General features: G+C 35.8%; 1 protein-coding gene across 1 annotated transcript in view; it reads left to right on the plus strand.

Annotated features, from left to right (window-relative positions):
- Positions 1-27,068, plus strand: part of FANCM (FA complementation group M) — a 65,923-nt gene that overhangs the window by 18,329 nt on the left and 20,526 nt on the right. Inside the window, exons 9-14 of the mRNA XM_059182011.1 lie at positions 1,988-2,172; positions 11,369-11,575; positions 13,485-13,695; positions 18,703-18,860; positions 19,867-20,022; positions 22,461-24,351. Coding sequence (XP_059037994.1) covers positions 1,988-2,172; positions 11,369-11,575; positions 13,485-13,695; positions 18,703-18,860; positions 19,867-20,022; positions 22,461-24,351 — 2,808 coding nt within the window. The remainder of the gene's footprint in view (positions 1-1,987; positions 2,173-11,368; positions 11,576-13,484; positions 13,696-18,702; positions 18,861-19,866; positions 20,023-22,460; positions 24,352-27,068) is intronic.

Raw genomic sequence — 27,068 nt, forward strand, 5'->3', positions numbered from 1 at the left:
AGTGAATCTGGATCTCAGAAGAATGGTCTTGGCTTTTTTTTGCCTTTTTTTTTTTTTTAAATCGGAGACAGAGAGTGAGAAAGTGAGCACCAAGCAGGGGGAGTGGCAGACAGAAGGAGAAGCAGGCTCCCCACTAAGAAGGAAGCCGGATGCGGGACTTGATCCCAGGACCTAAGTATCATGACCTGAGTGAAATGCAGCCGCTTAATTGGCTGAGCCACCCAGGTGTCCCCAGGCTATTTTTAATCTCTTCACATATATATGAATAAATTTTGAAATTAGCATAAAGATATTATTTAAAGTTTCAGGAATGGTTATGATCACATTACCAGGAATACAGTTTAGAGATGAGAGGACCCAGAATGTAGTCCTGAAGAATACCAACATTTACAGTTTAGAGGAGGGGTACGTGGCTGGCTTAATTGGCTGAGCATGTTACTCTTGGTCTTGGGGTTGTGAGTTTAAGCCCTACATTGGGTGTAGAGGTTACTTAAAAATAAAATCTAAAAAAAAAAAAAAGAAGAAGAAGAAGAGGAAAAATCCACCAAAGAGGTTAAGAAAGATGGATAAGTGAATGGCAGAGAAGCTTCGGAAAGAGACTATTTCAGTAGGAAGGAGTGGACTGGGTTAGATTCTGCTGAGATGTGCGGTAAAATGAACTAAAAAGTGATTATCGATTTGGCAATATGGAAGTTATTGAGACTTTGGTAGAGGACCTTCAGTAGAATGGAGGTAGAAAGGCAGGCTGTAGCCAGTTGAAGGTGATAGGATTTGCAATGAAAGTAGCAGTTGGTCAGGAGTTGGTCAGATGCAGAGGCTTGATAATTCAAAGGAGGTTTATCTAGAATAAATTTTGCAACAGCTCTTGCTCTTTCTTTACGTATTGTGAATCAACTTTACATATATTAAGTCATTTAATTTGTAGGGTTATGAAGACTAAATGAGTTAATATGTAAAATGCTTAGTGCAGTCCCTGGCATGCACATAAAGATTAATTAATAGATATCATAGGAAAGCTTAAAAATAAAACATACAGGGCGACTGGGTGGCTCAGTGGGTTAAGCCGCTGCCTTCGGCTCAGGTCATGATCTCAGGGTCCTGGGATCGAGTCCCGCGTCGGGCTCTCTGCTCAGCAGGGAGCCTGCTTCCCTATCTCTCTCTCTCTCTCTCTGGCTGCCTCTCCGTCTACTTGTGATTTCTCTCTGTCAAATTAATAAATAAAAGCTAAAATAAATAAATAAATAAATAAATAAATAAATAAATAAAAATAAAACATACAAAAAACCCATACAACTTTCGATTATTAACCAATTGCTATGTGCAATTACTGTGTGCAATTATTAACCAATTGCTATGGGCAAGTCCATATACTTTATATTCCATTCATTTTAGATACGAAGAAATTAAAGCTTATTAGGATGAACTGTCATGGTTACACATCCCCCAGAGACTTAAGTGGCCCACCTTCAAAGATCATGTTCTTACTTGTGTATTTTGTTGCCTCCCAAGCACAGAGACCTTAAGATCAGCTTTGTGATTGACTATAGGAGGTATTCTATAGTTATCCTTGGAGAATTTGAAAATATCACAGGTTCAGGGGCAGAATCCCATGGCCTGGATTGAGAGTGCTTTTAGTGGACAAAAAGAAAAGGAAATATTTATGAAATCAGTGGGAGCACTACAGTTCTGGGATTCTGACTTAGAAGGTAAAGGAGAATAACTGGCATCATGCATGAATTGGACTGGTTAAAAATGACTCAGGTAATTTTTATTTGATTTGTTTAGGATTTTATTATGACAGCCAATGAGACATAGGAAGCTAAGAGTATTAAAATTACCAGGAGGAAAACCAGCACAGTTTTAAGATATCTGAAATTACTTTTTTTGAAACAAATTCATTCGTTTAAGTTTCAGGGTTGTCTTGAAATAATTCTTGGGCATATGCTTTAACAAAAAGTTGTAATTGAAGTATTTTTTGGTTTTATAGCTCAAAACACCTCTGAAAAGAAATGTGATGAGACCAGGGTTATGATCTTCTCTTCCTTTCGAGATAGTGTTCAAGAAATTGCAGAAATGCTTTTACAGCATCAGCCAGTCATTAGAGTGATGACTTTTGTTGGCCATGCCTCAGGGAAAAGCGTGAAGGGATTTACCCAGAAGGAACAAGTGGAGGTAATTACTTTTGGAGATGATGAAGACTAAAATAAAATTGATTTTAGCTTTGTACGTATGCCTCTTTTGTTTTAACTCATTGCTCAATCAGCTACTTCTTTAAAATAATTTTATAGTAGACATAAAAATAAACATATGCATATTTTGAAAGATAAAAGAGTGCTTTGTGGTTTTGAGACTTTTTTCAAGTAAGGTAATCTACAGTGGTTAAGCAGAATGGCTCTGAAATTATACTACTTAGATTGGAATCCGGCCCTACCACTTAAAAGTTTCTTTACTTCTTGTGCCTCATTTTTCCTTATCTGTAAATATAGTTCTTGTAGTTGTTGTGAGCATTAAATGAAATCATACTTTAGAGCCTTCAGTAAATGTTTACATTTTTTAAAGTCATATTTCTTATATATTCTAAAGAAATAATGACCTTATTTCTTTTTTCTATTATTTAAAAATGTCATTGGTGGGCTGCCTGAGTGGCTCCATTGGTTAAGTGTCTGATTCTTGATCTCACTTCAGGTATCAATTTCAGGGTCCTGAGTTCAAGCTCTGCATTGGGCACCATGCTGGGTGTGGAGCAAAAATGAAAGAAAGAAACATGTAAAAATATGGCCAGTTGTTAAAATATGGCCAGTTGTTAAGCTTCTGACTCTTGATTTTGGTTCCGATTATGGTCTCAGAATCTCGAGATTGAGCTCTATATCAGGTTTTGTGCTGGGCATGGAGTGTCTCTTTCCCTCTACCACTGTGTCCACTCCCCTCAACCCCACGTGCGCTCTCTTAGAAAAAAAGAAAAAAAAATTATTCATTTATGCTCTGAATAAGAGTCATAAGTTTTCTAAGGGCTGTATTTTGTGTGTGTGTGTGTGTGTGTGTGTGGAAATTTTAGACTATTGATTTTTTTAAACTGTATACAAGTTTTTGAAGATTAGCTGTAGTCTACATTTGAATGGTCACTGACAATTAGGTGTGTCTTTAATATCTAATTACTTTTGACAGATCTTGATTTTGTAAACATTAGTAAGAAGAATCCTCCTGTTCTTTAAGTGTCTTTTATACCAGTCCTCATTGCACTTAGAAGAGTCTGTTTAAGCTGACTGTATATGGTGAGGACAGTCTAAGAGGTCTTCCTGGGTCAGCAAAAGAATACCTTTACCCATCTCAAATCTGATTATATGTATTTTTAAAGGTTCGGATATCTAGCAGGTTATTATTACTACTTCTAACATTTATATTTAAATGAAAAATGAAGTGGATTTTTGTCTGGGGTGTTAAGCATTTTGAGATACTAATAGTACCCAGCCTAATCTCTGGCCAGTTTTGATATTACCTAAAATCATTTTTTCCTGAGTTTGTCAGGTACCATAAGAAACCTTATTGATTTTATATTGACTTTGTCCTTTCCTCACTTATATCAATAATATTTTTATGTAGGCCAGAGTAACAACCCTTTTTATTATTCCTGCAATAATTGCTTTCCTTAGAGGAGTTTTATTCTAAAATAAGCTTTTGTGGAAATAGTTGTACTTATATTATTCACTTATTTAGAAAAAGGAGATAAAGTCAGGGAGGAAGTAGGGGCCAGATCCTTTAGAACTTTATAAGTCATTTCCATTTTTTATTTAAAAAAAAAAGTTCTTCTTTAAATTTCGGTTAACATAGAGTGTGATAGTAGTTTCACATTATAGTGATTCAACACTTCCATACAACACCCAGTGCTTGTCACACAAGTGCCTTTCTTAATCCCCATCACTTACTTTAGCTATCCCCCTACCTGCCTCCCCTCTGGTAACCATGTCTTCTTTATAGTTAAGAGTCTGTTTCTTGGTTTGCCTCTCCCTCTTTTTTTTCCCCCCCTTTGGTAATTTTTGTTTTGTTTTTGAAAGATTTAATTAATTTATTTATTTGAGAGAGAGTGAGAGCATGCTGGGGGAGGGAGAAGGATAAGCAGAATCCTCAGAATCCTCACTGAGCATGGATCCCAATGTAGGGGTCAGTCTGAGGACCCTGAGATCATGACCTGAGCCCAAATCAAGAGTCAGACATTTAATTGACTAAACTACCCAGGCACTCCTCATTTTTGTTTCTTAAATTCCACATATGAGTGAAATCATAGTGGTACATGTCTTTCTCTGACTGACTTATTTCACATAGCATAATACTCTTTAGCTCCATCCATGTCCATACAATGGAAAGATTTCATTCTCTTTTATGGATGACTAATATTCCATTGTGTGTATATATGACCTCTTATTTATCCATTTGTCAGTCAATAGACACTTGGGCTGTTTCCATAATTTGGTTATTATAGTTAATGTGCTATAAACATAAGGATACATGTATCCCTTTGAATTAGTGTTATTGTATTCTTCGGGTAAATACCTAGCAGTACAATTGCTGGATCATAGGGTAGTTCTATTTTTAACTTTTTGAGGAACCTCCATACCATTTTCCATAGTGGCTATACCAATTTGCATTACCACCAGCAGTGCACCAGTGTTCCTTTTTTTCCCCATCCTGGTCAGTAACTGTTGTCTCTTGTGTTGTTGACTTTAGCCATTCTGACAGTTGTAAGGTGGTGTCTCATTGTAGTGTTTTTTTTTTTTTTTTAAAGATTTTATTTATTTACTTGAGAGAGAGAGAGTGAGATCGAGCATGAGCGAGGAGAAGGTCAGAGAGAGAAGCAGACTCCCCATGGAGCCGGGAGCCCGATGCGGGACTCGATCCCGGGACTCCAGGATCATGACCTGAGCCGAAGGCAGTCGTCCAACCAACTGAGCCACCCAGGCGTCCCTCATTGTAGTTTTGATTTGTATTTTCTTTTTTTTTTTTTTAAAGATTTTATTTATTTATTTGACAGAACGAGAGACATAAGCAGACAGAGCAGCAGAGGGAGAGAGAGAAGCAGGCTTCCCACTGAGCAGGGAGCCCCATGTGGGGCTTGATCCCAGGACACTGGGATGATGACCTGAGCCGAACACAATCACTTAACTAACTAACCCCCCCAGGCACCCCTGATTTGTATTTTTCTGATGGTCAGTGATGTTGAGCATCTTTTCAAGTATCTGTTAGCCATTTTGATGTCTTCTTTTGACATGTCTATTCATGCCCATTATTAAATTGGGTTGTTCATTTTTTGGATGTTGAGTTTTCCGTTTCTTATGTATTTTGGGTATTAACGATTTATCACACCTGTCATTTGAAAATACCTTCCCTTATTCTGTAGGTTGCCTTTTAGTTTTGTTGATTGTTTCCTTTGCTATGTAGAAGATTTTTATTTTGATGTAGTCCCGATAGTTTATTTTTGCTTTTATTTCCCTTGCCTCAGAAGAAGTTGCTATAGCCAGTGTCAAAGAGGGATACTGCCTATATTCTCCTCTTGATTTCAGATCCATTTTGAATTTGTTTTTCTGTGTGGTATAAAAAGTGGTCCAGTTTTCCCAAGATTTGTTGAAAAGATTGTCTTTTTCCTGTTGGATATTCTTTACTGCTTTGTCAAATATTAATTGACCATATAGTTGTGGGCTTATTTCTGGGTTTTCTATTCTGTTCCACTGATCTCTTTTCTGTTTCTGTGCCAGTACCATACTGTTTTGATCATTACAACTTGGTAATATAACTTGAAGTACAGAATTGTGATACCTCCAACTTTACTTTTCTTTTTCAAGATTGCTTTGGCTATTCAGGATCTTTTGTTCTTCCATACAGATTGTAGGGTTGTTCGTTTTAGCCCTGTGAAAAATGCTGTTGGTATTTTTATAGGGATTGCATTAAATGTATAGATTGCTTTGGGTAGTATTGACATTTTAACAATCTTTGTTCTTCTAATCCAAGAGCATGGAATTTTTTCTATTTCTTTGTGTCAGCTTCAGTTTATTTCATCAGCATTTTATAGTTTTCAGAGTACAGGTCTTCTTTTCACCTCTTTTGTTAGATCTATCCTTAGGTATCTTATGGTTTTTGCTGCAATTGTAAATGGGGCTGATTCCTTAATTTCTCTTTTTGCTGCTTCATTACTGGTGTATGGAAATGCAACAGATTTCTGTATATTGATTTTGTATTCTTCAACATTGCTGAAATTATTTATCAGTTCTAGCAGTTTTTTAGTGTAGGCTTTGGCATTTCTGTATAGAATAAATATTCTTTGCAAGTAGTTTAAGTTTGACTTCTTCCTTGCCAATTTGGATGCCTTTTATTTATTTATTTATTTATTTATTAATTAAAGGTTTTATTTATTTATTTGTCAGAGAGAGAGCGAGCGAGAGCAAGCACAGGCAGACAGAGTGGAAGGCAGAGTCAGAGGGAGAAGCAGGCTCCCTGCGGAGCAAGGAGCCTGATGTGGGACTCGATCCCAGGACGCTGGGATCATGACCTGAGCCAAAGGCAGCTGCTTAACCAACTGAGCCACCCAGGCATCCCGCCTTTTATTTTTTGTTGTTGTTGTTAGACATCTGATTTGTGAGGTCAGTATGTTAAATAACAGAGGCAAAAGTGGACATCCCTGTTTGTTCCTGACCATAGAGGAAAAGCTCTCAATTTTTCCCCATTCAGGATAATATTAGCTGTGGGGTTTTCATAGATGGCATTTGTTATGTTGATGTATATTTCCTCTAAACCTATGTTGTTGAGGGTTTTTATCATCAATGGGTGCTGTACTTTGTCTCTTTTGTCAAATCCTTTTCTGCATCTATTGAAAGGATCATATGGTTCTTATCCTTTCTTTCACTAATATGTATCATTTGATTGATTTGCAAATATTGAAACACCCTTGCAACCCATGAATAAATCCCACTTAGTCATGGTTAATGATTATTTTTTTTTTTAAAGATTTTTATTTATTTATTTGACAAACAGAGATTACAAGTAGGCAGAGAGGCAGGCCAAGAGAGAGAGGGGGAAGGAGGCTCTCCACTGGGCAGAGAGCCTGAACTGAAGGCAGAGGCTTTAACCCACTGAGCCACCCAGGCACCCTGGTTAATGATTATTTTTAATGTGTATTTGGATCTGGTTTGCTAATATTTTATCGAGAATTTTTGCATCCATGTTCATCAGGGATATTGACCTGTTGTTCTCTTTTTAGTGGTCTTTAGTTTTAGTATCAGTGTAATGCTGGCCTCATAAGATGAATTTGCAAGTTTTCCTTCCTTTTCTGTATTTTGGAATAGTTTGAGAAGAATAGGTATTCACTCTTTAAATGTTTGCTAGAATTTGCGTGTTAAGTCATCTGGCCCTGAACTTTTGTATCTTGGGAGACTTTTTTTTTCTCCAAGATTTATTTATTTATTTATTTTTAAAGATTTTATTTATTTATTTGACATACAGAGATCACAAGTAGACAGAGAGACAGTTAGAGAGAGAGGAGGAAGCAGGCTCCCTCCTGAATAGAGAGCCCGATGTGGGGCTCAATCCCAGGACCCTGGGATCATGACCTGAGCTTAAGGCAGAGGCTGAGCCACCCAGGCGCCCCAAGATTTATTTATTTATTTATTTATTTGACAGAGAGAGAGACACACAGGGAGAGAGGGAACACAGGCAGGGGAGTAGGAGTGGGAGAAGCAGGCTCACGAAGTAGGGAACCTGATGTGGGGCTTGATCCCAGGACCCTGAGTTAAAGGCAGATGCTTAATGCCTGAGGAACCCAGGCTCCCCATCTGCAGAGATTTTTGAATACTGATTCCGTTTCTTTGCTGGTTATCAGTCTGTTCAAGTTTTCTCTTTCTTCCTGTTTCAGTTTTGGGTATTTGATATTTTTTTAGGAATTTATCTATTTCTTCCAAGTTGTCCAATTTGTTGGCATATAGTTTTGCATAATACTATCTTGTAATTATTTGTATTTCTGTGGTGTTCGTCATTATTGCTCCTCTTCTATTCATGATTTATTTGGGTCCTTTCTCTTTTCTTTTTGATAAGTGTGGCTAGAGCTTTATTACTTTTATTGATTTTTTTTTTTTCCAAAAGAACCAGCTCCTGGTTCCATCGATCTATTCTATTTGTTTGTGTGGTTGTTGTTGTTGTTTTAGTTTCTATATCATTTATTTGTGCTCTAATCTTTATTATTTCTTTCCTCCTGCTGGTAGGCTTCTTTTGTTGTTCTTTTTCTAGCTCCTTTAGGTGTAAGATTGGGTTGTTCATATGAGATTTTTTTCTTGTATTGCTATGTACTTTCCTCTTATGACTGCTTTTGCTGCATCCTGTAGATTTTGGACCATTCATTGTGTCTTTATTTTCATTTGTTTCCATGAATTTTTTTTTTTTTTAATTTCTTTGATTTCCTCTTCATTGTTTAGTAGCATGTTGTTTAACTTCCATATATTTGTGGTCTTTCCAAATTTTTTCTTGTGATTAACTTCTGGTTTTATAACATTGTGGTCAGAAAAGTTTCATTGATTTTAATCATTTTGTATTTATTGAGGTCTCTTTTTTTTTTTTTAAGAATTTATTTATTTGAGAGAGAAAAAGAGTGTAGGAGAGAGAGCATGAATGGTGTTGGGGAGGGGCAGAGAGAGAGAGAAGCAGACTCCCTACTGAGCAGGGAGCCCATGTGGGTCTCAGTCCCAGGACCCTGGGATCATGACCTGAGGCAAAGGCAGATGTCCCACCAGCTGAGCCACCTGGGTGCTCCTGTTTGAGGCCTCTTTTGTGATCTAATATGTGATCTGTTCTGGAGAATATTCCATAAACACTTGAAAAGAATGTGTGTTCTGCTGTTTAAGGATAGAATGTTCTGAAAATATTTGTTAATTCCATCTGGTCCAGTGTGTCATTCATAGCTACTTCCTTTTTTATGTTATGTTTAGATGATCTGTCTGGTGATGTAAGTGGGGTGTTTTCATTTTAATAACTTTGGCTTGTATTATGAGTGAGATGGGAGAAGAAGCCCTTGGAGAGTGTGAAGCAGAGTAGGGTCATGACCCTAAAATAGTTTATATTTTATTTTTTTAAAGGTTTTATTTATTTTTTGAGAGAGACATACACAGTGAGAGAGGGAACACAAGCAGGGGAGTGGGAGAGGCAGAAGCAGGCTTCCCACTGAGCACGGTACCTGATGTGGGGCTCAATCCCAGGACCCTGGGATCATGACCTCAGCCAAAGATAGACCCTTAACAACTGAGGCACCCAGCTGCCCCTCTATTTATATTTTAATAAAAATCACACCAGTTGTTGTCTTAATAAAATATACAGGACCTGGAGTGCAAACAGAAGACCTATTAGAAGTCTTATTATCAAGCTAAGTCTCATGGTGGCTTAGACTAGCGTGGTAGCAGGGAAAGTTATGAGAATTCGTTGGGTTCTGGATATATTTTGAAGGTCAAGCTGAGGGGATTTTTTTTTGGCAAATTAACGCAGGGTATGAGATTGAGAAGTGTGAAGGATAACTCCAGCAATTTGTCCTGAAAAACAGAAAAGAGCTACTGTTAATGAAGATAGATAAGACTTCAAGAAAAGCAGGCTTTGGAGAGAAATATCAAGTGTTTGGTTATGGATGAGTTAACTTTGGTATGTCTTTGAGATTAGTGTTTTTCTGAATATGAAAATTGATGAAGGATTAGTTTATTTCCCCCTTAGTATGTCACAGATACTTTTGAACATTACAATAATAATGAATTAATTTTAAAAAAGTAAAATCAATGAAAACAATGTTCAGGGCCAAATTTTTTATTATTAAAGCCAACAAACATAGTATTGCTCTGTCATTTTAAACACCTACTCTTGGGGTGCCTGGATGGCTTAGTCGTTAAGTGTCTGCTTTCAGCTCAGATCATGATCCCGGGATCCTGGGATCAAGCCCCACGTCTGGCTTCCTGCACAGTGGGGAACCTGCTTCTCCCTCTCCCATTTACACTGCTTGTGTTCTCTCTCTTGCTGTCTCTCTCTTTCAAATAAATAAATAAAATTAAAAAAACAACAACAACAAAATAAACACCTACTCTTAAGTTTGTATTTATGTTATTGTGGGCTAGTAATAAACAGTTTGTGAACCAAACCAATAATAAATAGTTTGTGAACTATAGTTTGAGCAGCATTGTTTTATTTTTTTAATTTTTAAAATTTTATCTTTTAAAGATTTTTGTTTATTTGAGAGAAAGAGAGAGAGAGAGAGAGAGCAGGAGGAGTGGGGAGGGGTAAAGGAAGAGGGAGCAGACTCCCTGCTCAGCAGGGAACAAGATGCCAGACTTGATCCCAGGACCTGTGGATTATTGTGCCCTACCGAGGGCAGATGCTTAACCAACTGAGGCATCCAGTGCCCCTGAGTAGCATTGTTTTAAAAAGTAGAGATGTTGAATAAACAATCAAATATATAAGTCTTGAAGTTTATTAACATGTGTACCTTATGTTATACATGGGAGATATGCAGGGGAAAATGAGTAATTTCCTAAGGTGGTTTAGAATTGACTTAAATACCGTATTAATAGGGAAAGGAGAGGAGGAACATAGGCTTCATAGGAGAGATATTTGGGAAAGATGAATGGGACCTGAGAAGAATAAAAGGGAGGTGTGATAGTTTGTAACCAAGTTTGTCTGGCTGTAGTGATGGCTTTTAGTCTCCTCTCCTATGATGAGTCGATTTTTTCTGGTTGATGAAAATCCCGGGGAGCGGATTTATGACAATTGAGTTCCTTCTGTTTTTGGACAGATAAAGGGAGAGGAATCTTCTCCCTGCTTTTGCTATTTTTCAAGTGTCTACAGCTCAAAATAATATATCAAAGCAGCATATTTTGGGGCAGCATGCCCTAAACTCCCACAGTCATATTTTCGGATGGCATTATTTTGCTGCCCTTCACTGGAATGGCAGTATAGAAGGTAAGATAGGAATTTAGGAGTAATAAAATTTTCACTTTAGATAGACCTAACAATAAATTTAGGTCTAGGATATGATTAGCAAGCTGTAATTGCTCTGTGCTCTTTATCTGCCCATAGCCCTTTAGGGACACTTAAATAACATCTTGGGTTTCTAATTTATGTGTGAACTTAACAAACATTTTTGGCATCACAACCATTATGAAAGCAAAGGCATTAGGACTGCCCTTTGCATTTTACCACAGTCTGTTTTGGTTTATATTGCCATTTTGGTACTTCTTTTCCATTTCCATAGTATCCTGGGTTCTGATTTCACCAATTTTGGGTGAATGGAAAAAGTATGCTTTGATCTACAAGTCTCTTACATTTGTCTTTGGTTATTTTAAAATCACTTTTATTTTAGGTTGTGAAACAATTTCGTAGTGGTGGTTATAACACATTGGTTTCTACTTGTGTTGGTGAAGAAGGTTTGGATATAGGAGAAGTTGATCTTATAATATGTTTTGATGCCCAGAAGAGCCCAATTCGTCTTGTACAACGAATGGGTAGAACTGGCCGCAAACGTCAAGGCAGAATAGTTGTTATCCTTGCCGAAGGACGAGAAGAACGTGTAAGTAGACTTGTAGAAATGTGATTTGATAATTGAAATTTGAGAAATATAGTTTAAGGTAACTATTGGTCTGTTAACATTTGAAGACCCAAAAATGTGTAGGAAATTATGGTTGATTTTTTTCCCCCTACTTTTTAGAAGATTGAGTATTCTTCTCTTGTAGTTAGGAGAATTTTTAACTAGATTCTGTTTTCTAATTTTTATCCATATAAAAGAACACATTTTTCTATGTTAGTATTAATTTAGGGATACTTAGATACAAAAATCAATATGTATTGTTATTTTTTTAAATCTTTGAGACATCTTTAGCTCCTTTTTTTTTTTTTTTTTTTTAAAGATTTTATTTATTTAAGAGAGAGCCAGAGAGAGCATGAGTTGGGGGACAAGGAGAGGGAGAAGCAGGCTCCTCCCTGAGCAGGAAACCCTAGGAGTGAGGTGGAGGCTGGGAGGAGGCTCAATCCCAAGACCCCAGCCAGGATCAGGACCTGAGCGGAAGGCAGATGCATAACCTACTGAGCCACCCAGGTTCCCCTCAATATCGATTTTGTTTTAGTATTTCCCTATGTTTCTAAGGGCTGTTTTCTGTTTCTAGTTTCGTTTTTTCTTCTGTTTTTAAATATAGTGAACTGAGAATGGATTTTACATTCTGGCTAAACTAATCAACCAACCAACAGCAATATGTGCTAGAGATATTATGTGGCCTGGAAAATCTAAAGTATTTATTTTCTGGCCCTTTATAGAGAAGTTTGTTGATGCCTATACAAAATGATAAGAAACTTAAATTATATTCACACTTGGCTGCAATCTTGAGTGACAGACCTTCCTGGAATAAGATGTTATACCTAATATTATTTTGTTTGTTACACTAAAATTATTAACTAACTTCTGTAACTCAGTGGAACTGTTTCCTGGGGCAAATATGTGGGTTCATATTAAAGATTCTTAAATTGATTATAGCAGTTATTAAAAATTGATTTAAATTGTTTTATCGGCCCTTTAAAAATCATCCTGAAAAATGAACTTTTCCCCTGATACTTTTCATGTGATTATAGCATATTATGTAACATTTATTTTATCTGTAAAATGATTCCAATACAGTAAATGCCTGGCAGCTTGTAAAAATTTATGTATTATCAATGAGTGGAATTAGGTTCTAACTGTATTACCTTAGGCAAACCACTTAACCTCTGAATTCAGATGTTAGTTTTCTTATCTGTAAAATAATCATAATGGCCCACATTTAATAAGGACCTACTCTCCTTGGCAGTGTTTTAAGTGTGTCAGATGCATTATTTCATTTAATCCTGTATGGGGAATAATGGTTTTTTTGTATGTAGTTAAGAAAACTGAAGTGTAGGGCACCTGGGTGGCTCAGGTGGTTAAGCCTCTGCCTTTGGCTCAGGTCATGATCCTGGGGTCCTGGGATCAAGCCCCGCATCAGGCTCTCCGCTCAGCAGGAAGCCTACTTCCCCCTCTCTGCCTGCCTCTCTGCCTACTTGTGATCTCTCTCTGTCAAATGAATAAATAAAATCTTAAAAAAACCCCAAAAACTGAAGTGTAGAGAGATGAAGTAACAAGCTGGAATATGGGAATAGTATTTTTAAAAAAGCAATTTACACTTATATATATAAATATTCACCTTATTCAAAATTAGAAATATTCTAAATGAAAGGTAGATTTTCTTTGTGCAGTATAATTATGAAGGTAGGCTTTTATAATACTAGATTTTGAACTGATTTTCAAGAGTTAATTGAACAGGTCTCAAATTCAAGATAACAGATATTCTCAGTGTTTAAGTGGATCAGAGTTTAATTTATTGTTTATAATAAATCCAAACAAATATAATAACTTTTTGTTATGGCTAACTGACTATTATAGAAATAATGTAATTTGACATTTTTCTTTGCAGACTTATAATCAAAGTCAGTCCAACAAAAGAAGTATTTATAAAGCTATTTCAGGTAGCAGGCAGGTTCTTCATTTTTACCAAGGAAGTCCACGAATGGTTCCTGATGGAATCAATCCAGAATTACACAAAATGTTCATTACATGTGGTGTCTATGAACCAGAGAAGCCTCGGAACTTGCAGCGGAAATCCTCAAACTTTTCCTATAAGAACGGTAAATAAAAAAGCTTTGCATTTGAGCCATGCATTTTTTTTTTCCTGTTGTTAGTTAGGCCATATGTTGATATATTTCTTTTTTGAGAAACTCAATGTACATTCTAGGATGTTATGAGTGTTGGAAAAATAAGAGCTTATTCCTCTGGCAAAGGGAAGGAGACAATGACAGAACAGAGTGAGAAACTCAGGGTTGCGAAAATTAAAATGCCTGCCAACCCAGAGAATCTACTTTACAAAATGTAGAATAGAAAGAGAACTCTTATTATTGAATAATTGAATTGAATTGAATCATTCAGTTGAATCATTCATTGAATCAGATTATAGTGTGCATCATTGAAATCCACTAAGATTATATGAAGACAGAAATCCTACCCTATACCTCCCTTCAGGCAGTTATGATTCCTTACATACATATTCTCAAGAGTAATAGTAACTTTTCCTCCTATGGGAGGATAACACCTTTTGCTGTATATTATTTCATAGTTCATTCCCAGATCACCTGATAATTGAGGTAGCCATTTGTGTTAGCTTTGTTGCCTTTATTCAAAGAAATAATAAGACAACTTTTATCTCTGCATGCATATAGTGAAGAGAACGGTACTCGGGTTAAACTTCCCTGGTGACTGAGAGGGACACTATCTTCCTTGATGTTTACATTGCAGAGAGAGCTCCTACACCCTTAAGAAAAACATCTGTGGTTGAAATGCTAATTTGAGCCTTGCTCAGATTTTAGAGATTTGCATATAATATCAAAGAGTTAAAGAAAAGATTTACAAACATTAGGTGTCTCCTTTAAGAACTGCAGAGATTTTGGTGATATCAAGAAAATACTCTTGAAATTTTAATACTATGAAGATGAGAAATTAAAATTTTTTTCTTTTAAATTTTACTTAATTTTTAATCAGGACTTTTAAAGAATCATAACATCATATAGTTTTATTTTAAGATTTGGAAGGAACATTGGGGGTCATCTGTTCAAATTAGCTATCGAGATAGGCATAGTTTCTGCAGTAATTTTCTTTAATAATATTTTAAGAACAACAATGTCATCTTGTTAACTATAGGCACTATGTTAGACACAGATCTCTAAAATGTATTCATCTCATGTAACTGGAATTTTAGATGCTTCAAGCAGTAACTCTGTCTTTCTCTCCACCCAGCCCCTGGCAACATTATTCTATTCTCTGCTTGTATGAGTTTGATTATTTTATTTTATTTATTTATTTATTTTAAGATTTTATTTATTTATTTGACAGACAGAGATCACAAGTAGGCAGAGAGGCAGACAGAGAGACAGGGGGAAACAGGCTCCTTGCTGAGCAGAGAGTCCAATGCGGGGCTCGATCCCAGGACCCTGGGAATCATGATCTGAGCCGAAGGCAGACTTTAACCCACTGATCCACCCAGGCGCCCCAAGTTTGATTATTTTAGATATCTCTTATAAGTGGAATCATGTAGTATGTGTGCTTCTGTGACTGGCTTATTTCACCTAGCTAATTTTCTTTAGGTAAATGGTAGGATTTTTTTTTTTTTTAAGGTAGAATAATATTCCATAGTATGTACAGGCACATTTTCTTTCTTTTTAAAAAAGATTTATTTATTTGAGAGATAGAGAGAGAGAGCACAGGCACAGGGGAGGGGCAGAAGGAGAGGGAGAAGGAGACTCCTCACTGAAGAGGGAGCTGGATGTGCGGCTCAATCCCAGGACCCCGAGATCATGACTCAAGCTGAAGTCAGACTCTTAATTGACTGAGCCACTCAGGCGCCCTACCACATTTTTTTTTAATACACTCATCTGTCAGACATTTGGATTGCTTACTTACATCTCTTACATATAGTGAGTACTGCTGCAGTATACATGGAGTGCACATAATCTCTTTGAGATCCTAGTTGTACTTCTTTTGGATATATACCTGGAAGTGCAATTGCTAGCTCCTATGGTACTTCTATTTTTAATTTTTGGAGGAATCTCTATGCTGTTTTCTTTCTTTCTTTCTTTCTCTCTCTCTCTTTCTTTCTTTCTTTCAAGATTTTATTTATTTGACAGACAGAGATCACAAGTAGGCAGAGAGGCAGGCAGAGTGTGGGGGGAAGCAGGCTCCCTGCCAAGCAGATAGCCCGATGCGGGGCTCAATCCCAGAACCCTGGGATCATGACCTGTGTAGAAGGCAGAGGCTTTAACCGACTGAGCCACCCAGGGGCCCCGTCAATGCTGTTTTCTATTACGGCTGCACCACTTTACTACCACACCAACAGTATATAGGGATTTTAATTTTTCCATATCCTCACCAGTACTCATTATGGTTTGACTTTTTGATAGTAGGCATCCTAACAGGTGGGAGGTAATGTTTCATTGTGGTTTTGGTCTGCACTCAGCTTTCTTGTTAATGCATATTCAGCCTCAACTTGAATATCTGTTAATGGAAATTGTATTTCATTTTAAGGGTTTATTCCCTAAGCAGAAACCCTATATAGAAGAAGATTATTTTTCTTATGTTGAAAAATCTTTGTACCTTTTTCTCATTGGTTTAATTTTATCTTCTAGATACAAGGAACAGTTTTGATCCTTTGTTTACCTATGTGGCAGTTCTTTACATATTTGAATATAATACCTCTCAAGTTAAGCTGTTGGTTCCACTGGTTTTCATACCATGAAATTTCAACATCCTTTCCATTCTAGTTATTTGCTTTGAGTTCACTTACATTTGTTAATGTTTTTTCCCTTAACATGGAGCTCTAAATCTATGCTTTTTGGATATGCTTATTAAATCTCATACAAATCTGCTTAATGGAAATATGCCTGTCATTTTATAACACTTTGCCAAATCTTTGGTTAAGGTGAAAAGTTTGTATGTACAGTTGATTCTTGAACAAAACTGATCTGAACTGTGTGGGACCAATCCTATGCAATTTTTTTCAGATTTATTAATATAGTTCAGTACTGTAAGCATACTTTCTCTTATGACTTTCTTAATATTTTTTCTACCTTTATTATAAAAACATAGTAAATAATGCATAAAATATACAAAACATATGTGTTAATTGACTGCTTATGTTATCAGTACAGCTTCCAAACAACAGTAGGCTATTAGTACTTAAGTTTGTTATTTTTTTTTTTTTAAAGATTTTATTTATTTATTTGATAGAGAGAGATCACAAGCAGGCAGACAGGCAGGCAGAGAGAGAGAGAGGAGGAGGAAGCAGGCTCCCTGCTGAGCAGAGAGCCCGATGTGGGACTCGATCCCAGGACCCTGGGATCATGACCTGAGCCGAAGGCAGCGGCTTAACCCACTGAGCCACCCAGGCGCCCCAGTACTTAAGTTTTTGGGGAGCGAAAAGATAACTGCTGATTTTCAGCTGGGGGTTGTTATCCCTAACCCCTGCATTCTTTAAAGGTCATCTGTATTTTGGATTCTTTTAAATTTATTTAACTTTATATTGATTAAGCTTGCATAAATTATTCTTAGTGATCATTGTATTTTTATAAATGTTAAAATTAACCATATGTTTAATAATTGTTTCTCCCGTCCAAGTACTAACCAGGCCTAGAGATGGATGACAAATTTCTTTAGTAAAATTGAGATAATATTGGCTCAAGTTTATTTTTTTGTGTGCTCCCCCCCATTCTACCTGATTTTTCAAAGCTTTAGGGATTCATCTTGCTAAAATTGCATGTATAAATGTAATCTTCTGTAAATTAGCCTAATTCATCTGGGCTTAGAGAACTGAATTTACTTAAAGTGACTAAAAGAGAGGAATGCCTTCCAATTTTAGAAGTCTGTTTTAAAGATTGTTAGATCTGAAAATAGCCTGAAAGACCTTGTTCAAACCCCTTACTTTACAAAAGCAGATTCTTATACAGTATTGGAAATAGGTAAGACAAAAGTTTCCTGATACCTAATTCAGTAGTCTTTCTGGTTTCTTTTTCTGCCTTCATTTCTGTTGGACCAAAGTTACTACTTTATACCATTTATCCTTTTTTTTTTTTTTTTTTTTTTTTAAGTATTTATTTGACAGAGAGAAATCACAAGTAGACTGAGAGGCAGGCAGAGAGAGAGAGAGAGGAAAGCAGGCTCTCCGCGGAGCAGAGAGCCCGATGCGGGACTCGATCCCAGGACGCTGAGATCATGACCTGAGCCGAAGGCAGCGGCCCAACCCACTGAGCCACCCAGGCGCCCCCCATTTATCCTTTTTCAGTTTGCTGATTATTTTCCTCTGTAGAGATTAAGAAAGTTGGAAAGAGTTAATTTAGTATATTTTTTTAAAAAGTATATTATTGGGGCACCTGGGTGGCTCAGTGGGTTAAAGCCTCTGCCTTCGGCTCAGGTCGTGATCCCAGGGTCCTGGAATTGAGCCCCGCATTGGGCTCTCTGCTCTGCGGGGAGCCTGCTTTCTCCTCTCTCTCTGCCTGCCTTTCTACTTCCTTGTGATCTCTGCCTGTCAAATAAATAAATAAAATCTTTTTAAAAAAGTATATTATTGTCATTTTTTAAAGCAGTAGGTCTTTTCTGTCTACCTCTACCACCACCCCCCAGTTAAGACTTAAGTTAAAAAATCCATTTTAGTCTTGACGATCTTCCCCCATCCCCAACCAAGCTTCAAATAATCTTTCAGATAAAAATGATAGAATAAAAAAAAATGTTAGAATCATGCCAGTTTTCGTTTGTAAGTTTTTTAACTCTTTTATGCCAGGTCTTAGACACAACATGGAGAGAGTCCTAAAGAAACCAGGATTGAGAGCCTACCTATCTGGCTCTGTTACATTAATGAAGTCATTATGGAAGGTTAGCTCCTGAACAGGAGGCTGTGCTAGTACTTTTAAAGAGGTGAGAAAAGTGATAACCAAATGATTATGTGAAAAATACTGGTTTTAAGGAATAGAGTCAGTGGTTTAGTAAAGATGATTAGATATAAACAACTGGAGAGTTTGAGTTCATGTTGTACATTTTGTGTTTCCTTAGCAGATTTTTAAAAACTTTTTTTTAATTACTTTTTCAACTTACAGGAATGAAGCAGAGTAATTCAAAAAAAGATTGGTTCTTATCAGCAGAAGAATTTAAATTATGGAACAGACGTTATAGGTTAAGAGAAAGTGATGAAATTAAGGAAATAACATTTCCTCAAGTTCGGTTTTCGTCTTTAGAAAATGAGGAAAACATACCAGTAAGTTGAACATGTTTTTAGATACTCTTTATAGTGATTATGCAGTAGCTTTGGGAGTAGAGAGAGTGTTCATGATCAGAATGTCAAGTGGCTTAAAAAACGAAGAATGTTAAACAGTTTAAAAAGAATATTAGAGTCTGAGTTTGTAGAACTATAAATTTTCTTATATTCTTTATTGTGTATATGTATTTTTACATGAGTGTGATACATTTACATAATATTTGTCTTTTTCCAATTACTTTTTACTATATGAACATTTCTATATAGGCATACTTAACATGATTGCTATGTTATTCTGCAATATGCCATGGTTTGCTTGACTATTTTTCTGTTATGTTTTCAAATTCTTTTCAGTGTTATTATCGTAAAATTGTGCCATCATAAACATCTTTGTACAAACTTTTTAAAAAAATTGTGTAGAACTTTAAATTGAATATTTTTATTTCTCTTACTATGAACAAATTATTGGTGAACTTAAAGTCAAGAGAATTGATCAAAGGTTACATATATGCCTAAAGAGCTGGAAAAACAACCTTAGGAAAGAGTCCTTTTAGCAGATTTATAAGATTTGAAATATGGCTATTCAGAATTTATATTCATTTGCTACCAGGGAAAGTGAAGAATGGCAGCATGAAAAAATTAAGATCATTATCACTGCGAAGTTGTGAATGTGTCTTTATTAGATTATAGAATATAAATCTAGCCCAATAGTACTTTTGAAACCACACATTTTCTTAAATATTTGCTCTTAACATGGAACTGTATAAACAGGAATATAACTAAGTACTAACTCAAATAATAGTTACTTTCAAAATATATTTAAAAGGGCATTTTTGTACTTTATGAAATTATTTTTTTTAGTCTCCTGAGATTTTACTGAAAATACCCAAATGAATTCAGACTTTTTATGTTAGGCTTATTATCTGTATGTTGTTTATTTAATCAGTTTATGAAATCTGAGTAGGTGTATTTATCATTTTTATTATTTTTAAAATCATTAATCAAGATCCAGGAACCAAACATTGGAATTTATCAACTCTCTCTTTCTGAATGGAGAGTGTGGCAGGATCGTCCTTTTCCTACGTATCAAGTTGACCACTCAGATCGATGCCACCATTTTATAAGCATTATGCAAATGATAGAAGGAATGAGACATGAAGAGGTAGGGTTTTATTATAATTTCCTCTTGTTGGTATAGTGGTAAAAAGAATACTTGGTTGTTGTTTTTTTTTGTGTGTGATTTATTTATTTATTTGAGAGAGAAAGAGCATGTGGGTGAGTTGAGGGGAGGAGCAAAAATGAGGGGGGAGAGAGACAATCTTAAGGAGACTTCCCATGGAACACAAAGCCCGGTTTGGGGCTTGATCCCACAACCATTAGATCACAACCTGAGCAGAAATCGAGAGCTGGTTGCTTAACTGACTGAGCCATCCAGGCGCCCCTATGCTTCTTAATTTGAAATCATTATTTAAGAATCAAGTATTTAATATAAATAATTATAGTTAGAATATTTTGTTTTTTGTGAAGTTTCTTGTGATCTCAATAGGGAACCGGTTTTTTGCCTTAGGTGAAGAAGTACACTTAATTAAAAGAATATCATCTGTCATTATAGATAAATCAGAGTAAAATTTTAATATACCTAATGACTTGTATAAACTTGTAGTAAAGCTGATTTAGCACTCTTGTTAAATTGGATTTATTGAGATATTCTCCATCACATAGGTGATTTGGTATGTCTCTTGTATCCTGGTGGTAGTTTAGAGAATTATTGATTCCTTGAGAAGCTACTTGATTATTCTTCCTTGAGGGAATGAGAATAATGAACCTACTATGAGTATGAAATCCAAAATGCCTGGGTTAGAATCCCAGGTCTACCTCTTACTAATCATGCATCTGTAAGTTACCTAACCTCTTTGGGCCTCAGTTTCTCTGTAAAATGGGAATAATGATAATACTTTCTTCATAAGGTTGTTGTGAGGATTAATTGACTTAGTTTGTGTAGACCATATAGAACAGTAACAGGCATATTCAATAGACTGTAGCTGCTATTTTTATTATTAGCTATTATTCATGAATACATATAAATGGAGTAACTAGTTGTGGATCCCAGCAAAACTTACGCTATCAAATTAACACATATTTATTTAGTGCCTTCTATATGTCCTCTTCTATTCCAGGCCCTCTGGCACATCAGTGAAGAAGCCAGATGAAATACTCTGTCTGTGGGGAGCATAAACACTAGCAGGGAGACAACTTTCTCAAATTAATACTTACTGTATTTATTATTCAAAAAGTAATAAGTCCCTGAATAGTAGAGGAATCCTGACTAAAGTAGCCACTCAAGGGGAAGAGGGGAGGGTAGGATAGGAGTTGAGGGGACTGTAGTTTTAGAATTAGTGGTAAATACTCTTTAGAAATTTATTGTAAGAGTTCCTGTGGTGCCTGGGTGGTGCACTTGGTTAAGTGCCTAACTTTTGGTTTCAACTCAAGTCACGATCTCAGAATTGTGAGTTCCACTCCATGCCAGGCTTCGTGGTCAGCACAGTTTGCTTAAGACTCTCCCTCTGCCTCTGCCCCCACCTCCAGTTTTTCTCTCTCTCTCAAATAAATAAATAAATGTTAAAAAAAAAAAAAAAAGAAGAAGAATGTTAAGAGTTCTTGGTTGGAAAATTTGTTAATAGTGTATTCCAACCTAATGGGTTTACAGGTATACTTATTTCAGATGTCTAAAAGTTGTTCTTAGTTTACCTTTATCAAGACAGTAAATTTAACACTTGTAGTTATAATTTTCATTTATATATATTAATTACTTGATATCTATTTTTATGAAATTATAATAATTGTTCAATTAAATATTAGAAGTGAAGAGCTTAGTGCTTATAATACTTATTTTTGTAGATTTATTTATTTGAGAGAGTGTGAGTGTGAGTGACAGGAAGGGGGAGAGGAGAAAAAGACTCCCTGCTGAGCTCAGAGCCCAGTGCAAGGCTCCATCTCCGGACTCTGAGATCATGACCTTGGTCGAAACTAAGAATTGGTTGCTCCACTAACTGAGCCACTCAGGCACCCATATGATATTATTTTATGTATTTATTGAATTTGTTCTTTCTGCAAATAGTTATCATGAGTCTTTCATGTATTAAGTTCTAAGGATACAAAAACATTAACTAATTAAAGATAATTTATAATAATTACACAATAGAGCCATTTATAATCTTGATTTATTAGAATAATTTTTAAGTTAGGGGTAGCTGGGTGGCTCAGATGGTTAAGCATCCCACTTTTGGTTTTGGCTCAGGTCACGAGCTCAGGGTTGTGAGATAGGGCCCCCTCACAGGCTCACTGCTCAGCACAGAATCTGCTTGGGATTCTCTCTCTCCCTCTGCTCCTCTCCCTCTCACACATGCTTGTGCTTGCTCTCTCTCTCTCTCTCTCTCTCTCTCAAATAAATAAATAAAATGTTTAGAAAAAGAATAAATTTTGTTATAAAAGAAAATCATTTGATTTTGAGTAATCATTTGAGTAATATTGTTTAGAAAATAACATAAAGTAAAGCTCATCTCTTATTTCCTGTGACTTTTTTATTTTCCTTCTTTCTAGGGAGAATGCAGCTATGAATTGGAAATTAAACCTTACTTACAAATGGAAGATATTAGCTCAGTATTTAGTGCTCCCAGGAATGATTATAATCCTCCTGCCAATGGCCCCGTTACTAGTAATAAGAAATCTTCATTTTCAAGGAATATAAATCATAGAAGTTCATACTCAGTGACAGAATCTGATGAAGAATGTGCTGAAATTTTTAAACAAATTCGTATCAAACCTGCTAAAATTGCTTCTCTAAAGAAAAAAGCCTCTAAAGAATTTAAAAAAGATCAACCTATTAAAGAAAATAATGATGTTATGGATTCTTTAGATACTGATGGAGGTACTACTGTTGAAAATATTTTTCAGGTAGACCTGCTAAATGATAAAAGGGCATCAGATAAAGAGGAAGTTGCGGTTACCATATGTGCTATCAATGAAGATGTTAGTCAGCCACATGGATTAATAGAATGTCAATTTACAAATAAATCTAGTTCATTCGCTGCAAATTTTTTAGATTCTGGTTATAACAGTTTCACTGATGAGAAATATGTTTCATCTAGCATATTTCTTCCATTTGAAAAAGAGCTTTGTATAGCTAAAACAGATGACCAATTGCATAGTTGCCATTCATTAACAAAAGAGGTACTAGATAATGTAGAGAGATTTTTATCTCATTCTCCTCCACCTCTCAGTGGACTCTCAAATTTGGAATATGAAATTGCTAAGGGTTGTAAACTTGATCATTTCCTACCTTACACTGAATATTTACAAAATGATAAATCTACTTGTTTGATGTCATATTTACCTACAAATTCTCAACAGGATTTGGAATTGAATTCACTGAAATTTATTAATCATTCTTCTGAAAAAAGTTGCTTTTATACTGCAGCCAATGATAAGATTTCTGATGAGCCAAGTTTCTATGACTATGTTGATAAAGTACCTAAAGAAGATAATAAAAATGAAAATTTAGTATCCAGGAATCATACTCAAATAACCATAGGCCCTCCAAAGTATTCAGTTGAAGAAAAAAATTGTGATATAGATAACAATGGCCTCCCAGTATTGCTCACTAAACAGGATGAGAGTTTACCCCTATTCAAAGATGTTAATACAGAGTCTAATGATGTGCGTCTTTTTCCCTCAAACAATAAATATAAATCTTCATGTGTGTCAGACAAAACTGCTTTAAGTGAAGTGACACTGGTCTCTCACTTCTTAATTTCTGATGAACTATTGTTAGATGATAATTCTGAACCCCAAGATCAAATTATCTGTGATAATAATAGTTGGAAATCTCATGAAGATTTGAACAGTGTCCATGAGGAAAAACTGAAGCATGATGAATATGTTTTTGACTGCTCTAAAGATTTATTTTCTGTTACTTTTGATTTAGGATTTTGTAGTCCACATTCTGATGATGAAGTATTAGGACATGCATCAGATACAAATAAGAATAAAATTTTAGATGAGCTTTCTGGAAGGTGTTTAGATATTAAGGAGACCAATGATGCAAATTATGTTTCAAATCAAGCAATAATACCACAAGATCCTGTTGCTAGTTCTATGGGTAGAACTATTACTGTCCCATCAAGTGAAGATAAGTGGAAACCAAGTTTTGCACATTTTTCACGGAGTACAGCAAAAAATAAAGAATTTCTGTCTCCTGGTTATTGTCAATTTTCTTTGCCAGTAGGAGAAAAAGTTATGAGTACGCCACTTTCTGAATCAAACACCTTGAACTTATTTTCTAAGAGGAAAGAAATGCCTTGGACACCAGATTCTCATCTACAGAGTTTCAAAGAAACATTTAATTCAACTTTTGTTGATTCAGGACTTTCTGTAGAAAAGGCTAAAAGCAGGGAAAAAATCAGTCTTTGTCAATCCTGTCATCCTGCTGAAGGTAAGATTCGATCTTAATAAAACACATAAATCTTTCTGGAATAATTACTCTAGATAAGCTTCTGTAATTTTTCAAAATGTAATTTCTCGGTTTTTGATGTATTGAATTAGATAATTTATGTATTTCTTAAGTTGGTGCTTACTGATAAAAGATTTATCTCCAGGGTCGCCTGGGTGGCTCAGTGGGTTAAAGCCTCTACCTTCGGCTCAGGTCACGATCCCAGGGTTCTGGGATCGAGCCCCGTATCCCACTCTCTACTCAGCAGGGAGCCTGCTTCCTCCTCCTCTCTCTCTCTCTGCCTGCTTCTCTGCCTACTTGTGATCTCTGTCTGTCAAATAAATAAATAAAATCTTAAAAAAAAAAAAGATTTATCTCCATATATTTATGGCATGCATGCCATGGGAAAATAATTACGCTAGATACTGAAATACAGATTTGGCCTTGGCCCTTGACTGTAAAACCCAGATCATTGTATGACATGTACATTTGAAAAGATACCAGTAAGATATGAAAATAACTACCAAGTAAAAAGGTAGTGGATGGTCTTTTTTTTTTTTTTTTAAGGTAGTGGATGTTAAGGAGGTTCAGAAGATGACAGAATTTTGAACTGGATTAGATTAGAAATGCAGATTTTGTTTTTAACATAGATTTTAATTTTGGCTCTTCAGGAATATTTACAATTTGAATATGTTGAAAATAGAGAATTTGGTTGTTATAAAATGCAAACAAAGAGGGAAAGGGGAGGTATGAGATTTAGAAGAAATAGTATAGAGTAGAAGATTTACATAGAAAAACAGTTGGGGCAAAAAAAAAAACTGTTGAAAGACAAGACTATATGAAGGATTGAGGCAAGACCACAGAAGTTCCAAAGGAATCTCTGGATTTCTGTGATCTAATTCTACACAGTTACAGAAACTGTGTTACAGAAAAACTAGAAAATATAACACTAGAGTTTGGTGTTAAAATGACTAAAGTATTCTTCAAGTACTGTGATAGACTCAACTCTAGTTTATGTATAGATTATTATAGCAGGCCATTTATGAACTTTTTTCCTTTTAGTTGAGGATAAAGAGTAGTTGTAGGATAAAATGATTTTGCTCTATAAATCTTCATGATGCTATTCTCTTTGGGATCAAAGGCATGATTTATGAATATTTTATTTAAGATAAAGCTTCTTGAAAGTAAGTGGAAATATGTTTATTTCTAAAATTTGGATATAATCTGACATACATATTTTTACTAAGTTTATGTTACCTGTGGCCCTCCAGTATTTGCTTGAACATCCTTATATTAAGTCTGTTAGTGGTCGAGATCATTTTTCTATCTTTGTGTCAGATTTGCATTAAACCTTCTAGCATTATACTTAACTACTAACTATGGGCAATGTAATTCGTAAATGCATAATGATTTATTAAGGAATATGTAGTATTTTTTTTTTTTAAAGATTTTATTTATTTATTTGACAGAGAGAGATCATAAGTAGGCAGAGAGGCAGGCAGAGAGAGAGAGGAGGAAGCAGGCTCCCTGCTGAGCAGAGAGCCGGATGCGGGACTCGATCCCAGGACCCTGAGATCATGACCTGAGCCGAAGGCAGCGGCTTAACCCACTGAGCCACCCAGGCGCCCGGAATATGTAGTATTTTTGAGGGTAGTTGATATACATTGTTACATTAATTTCAGATATAGAACATAATGACATCACATCTCCAGGCGACCCTGGAGATAAATCTTTTATCAGTAAGCACCAACTTAAGAAATTATTTATTGCTGTGTAAAAAGCTACTCCCCCAAATTTAGTGTAGTTACATCTGTCACCATACAACTCTGTTTACTATAGCATTGACTGTATTACCAAAGCTGTAGTTTTTATTCCCATGACTTATTCATAGTTAGTATTTTTTACTTCCCCTAATTAGAGGATTTAAGATCATTTACCATGTTATATGTATACTATAATAGCAGTTCATTAGAGCACCACTAAAGCAGTTGAAAGGAAAAACCTCCTGAAATGAGTAGGTTGCTATATCTGAGCCTTCCATTTAGCTCTAAGTTCCTTAGAAGGTAATTAAAAATAAAACTGGTCAATTATACAGTGCCCATCTGTAAAAAGGATTTATTTAAGTTTATTTGTCTGGGTAGTTTTTATGTTTGTTTTTTGTTTTTTTTTGGCACAAAGTATGAGGAGAAGTTGATTGAATTTGTATTAATTATTTATTGCTGTGTAAAAAGCTACTCCCCCAAATTTAGTGGCTTAAAATAACATTTATTTGTAGTTAGGAATTGAACAGTTGCTTAACTGAATAGTTGTGGGTTGAGGATTTCTCATCAGGTTATAGGCAAGATTTCACCTGGGGTTGCAACAGTCATCTGAAGATTTGACTGGGCATGGAAAATCTGCTTCTAGGATGGCTTGTTCAAAAGTGAGGTGGTGATGGGAAGAGGAGGCACACAGGAATCTCTGTCTATAGTAATTGTAAAATGCAGTAGAGCTGAGATGGGAAGTTCCTTGATGAGGACTCAACACCTGGAAATAACTCTCCATGGGTCTCGGCTTCATCCTTTGGATGCTTGACCCTTTTTCATAACCTGTAGAAGAATTTCCTCAGCCATTTCCATTTAGTAAAAATTGGGGATTTTTATTTTATGGGGATTTTTAAAGGCCTCTTTTTATTTTATATTGTCTTTGCCCCTTTCTGTTGTTGTAGCTGGCTGTGTTTC

This window comes from Mustela lutreola, chromosome 7 (assembly GCF_030435805.1).
Source record: "Mustela lutreola isolate mMusLut2 chromosome 7, mMusLut2.pri, whole genome shotgun sequence".
NCBI classification, from domain to species: Eukaryota; Metazoa; Chordata; class Mammalia; order Carnivora; family Mustelidae; genus Mustela; species Mustela lutreola.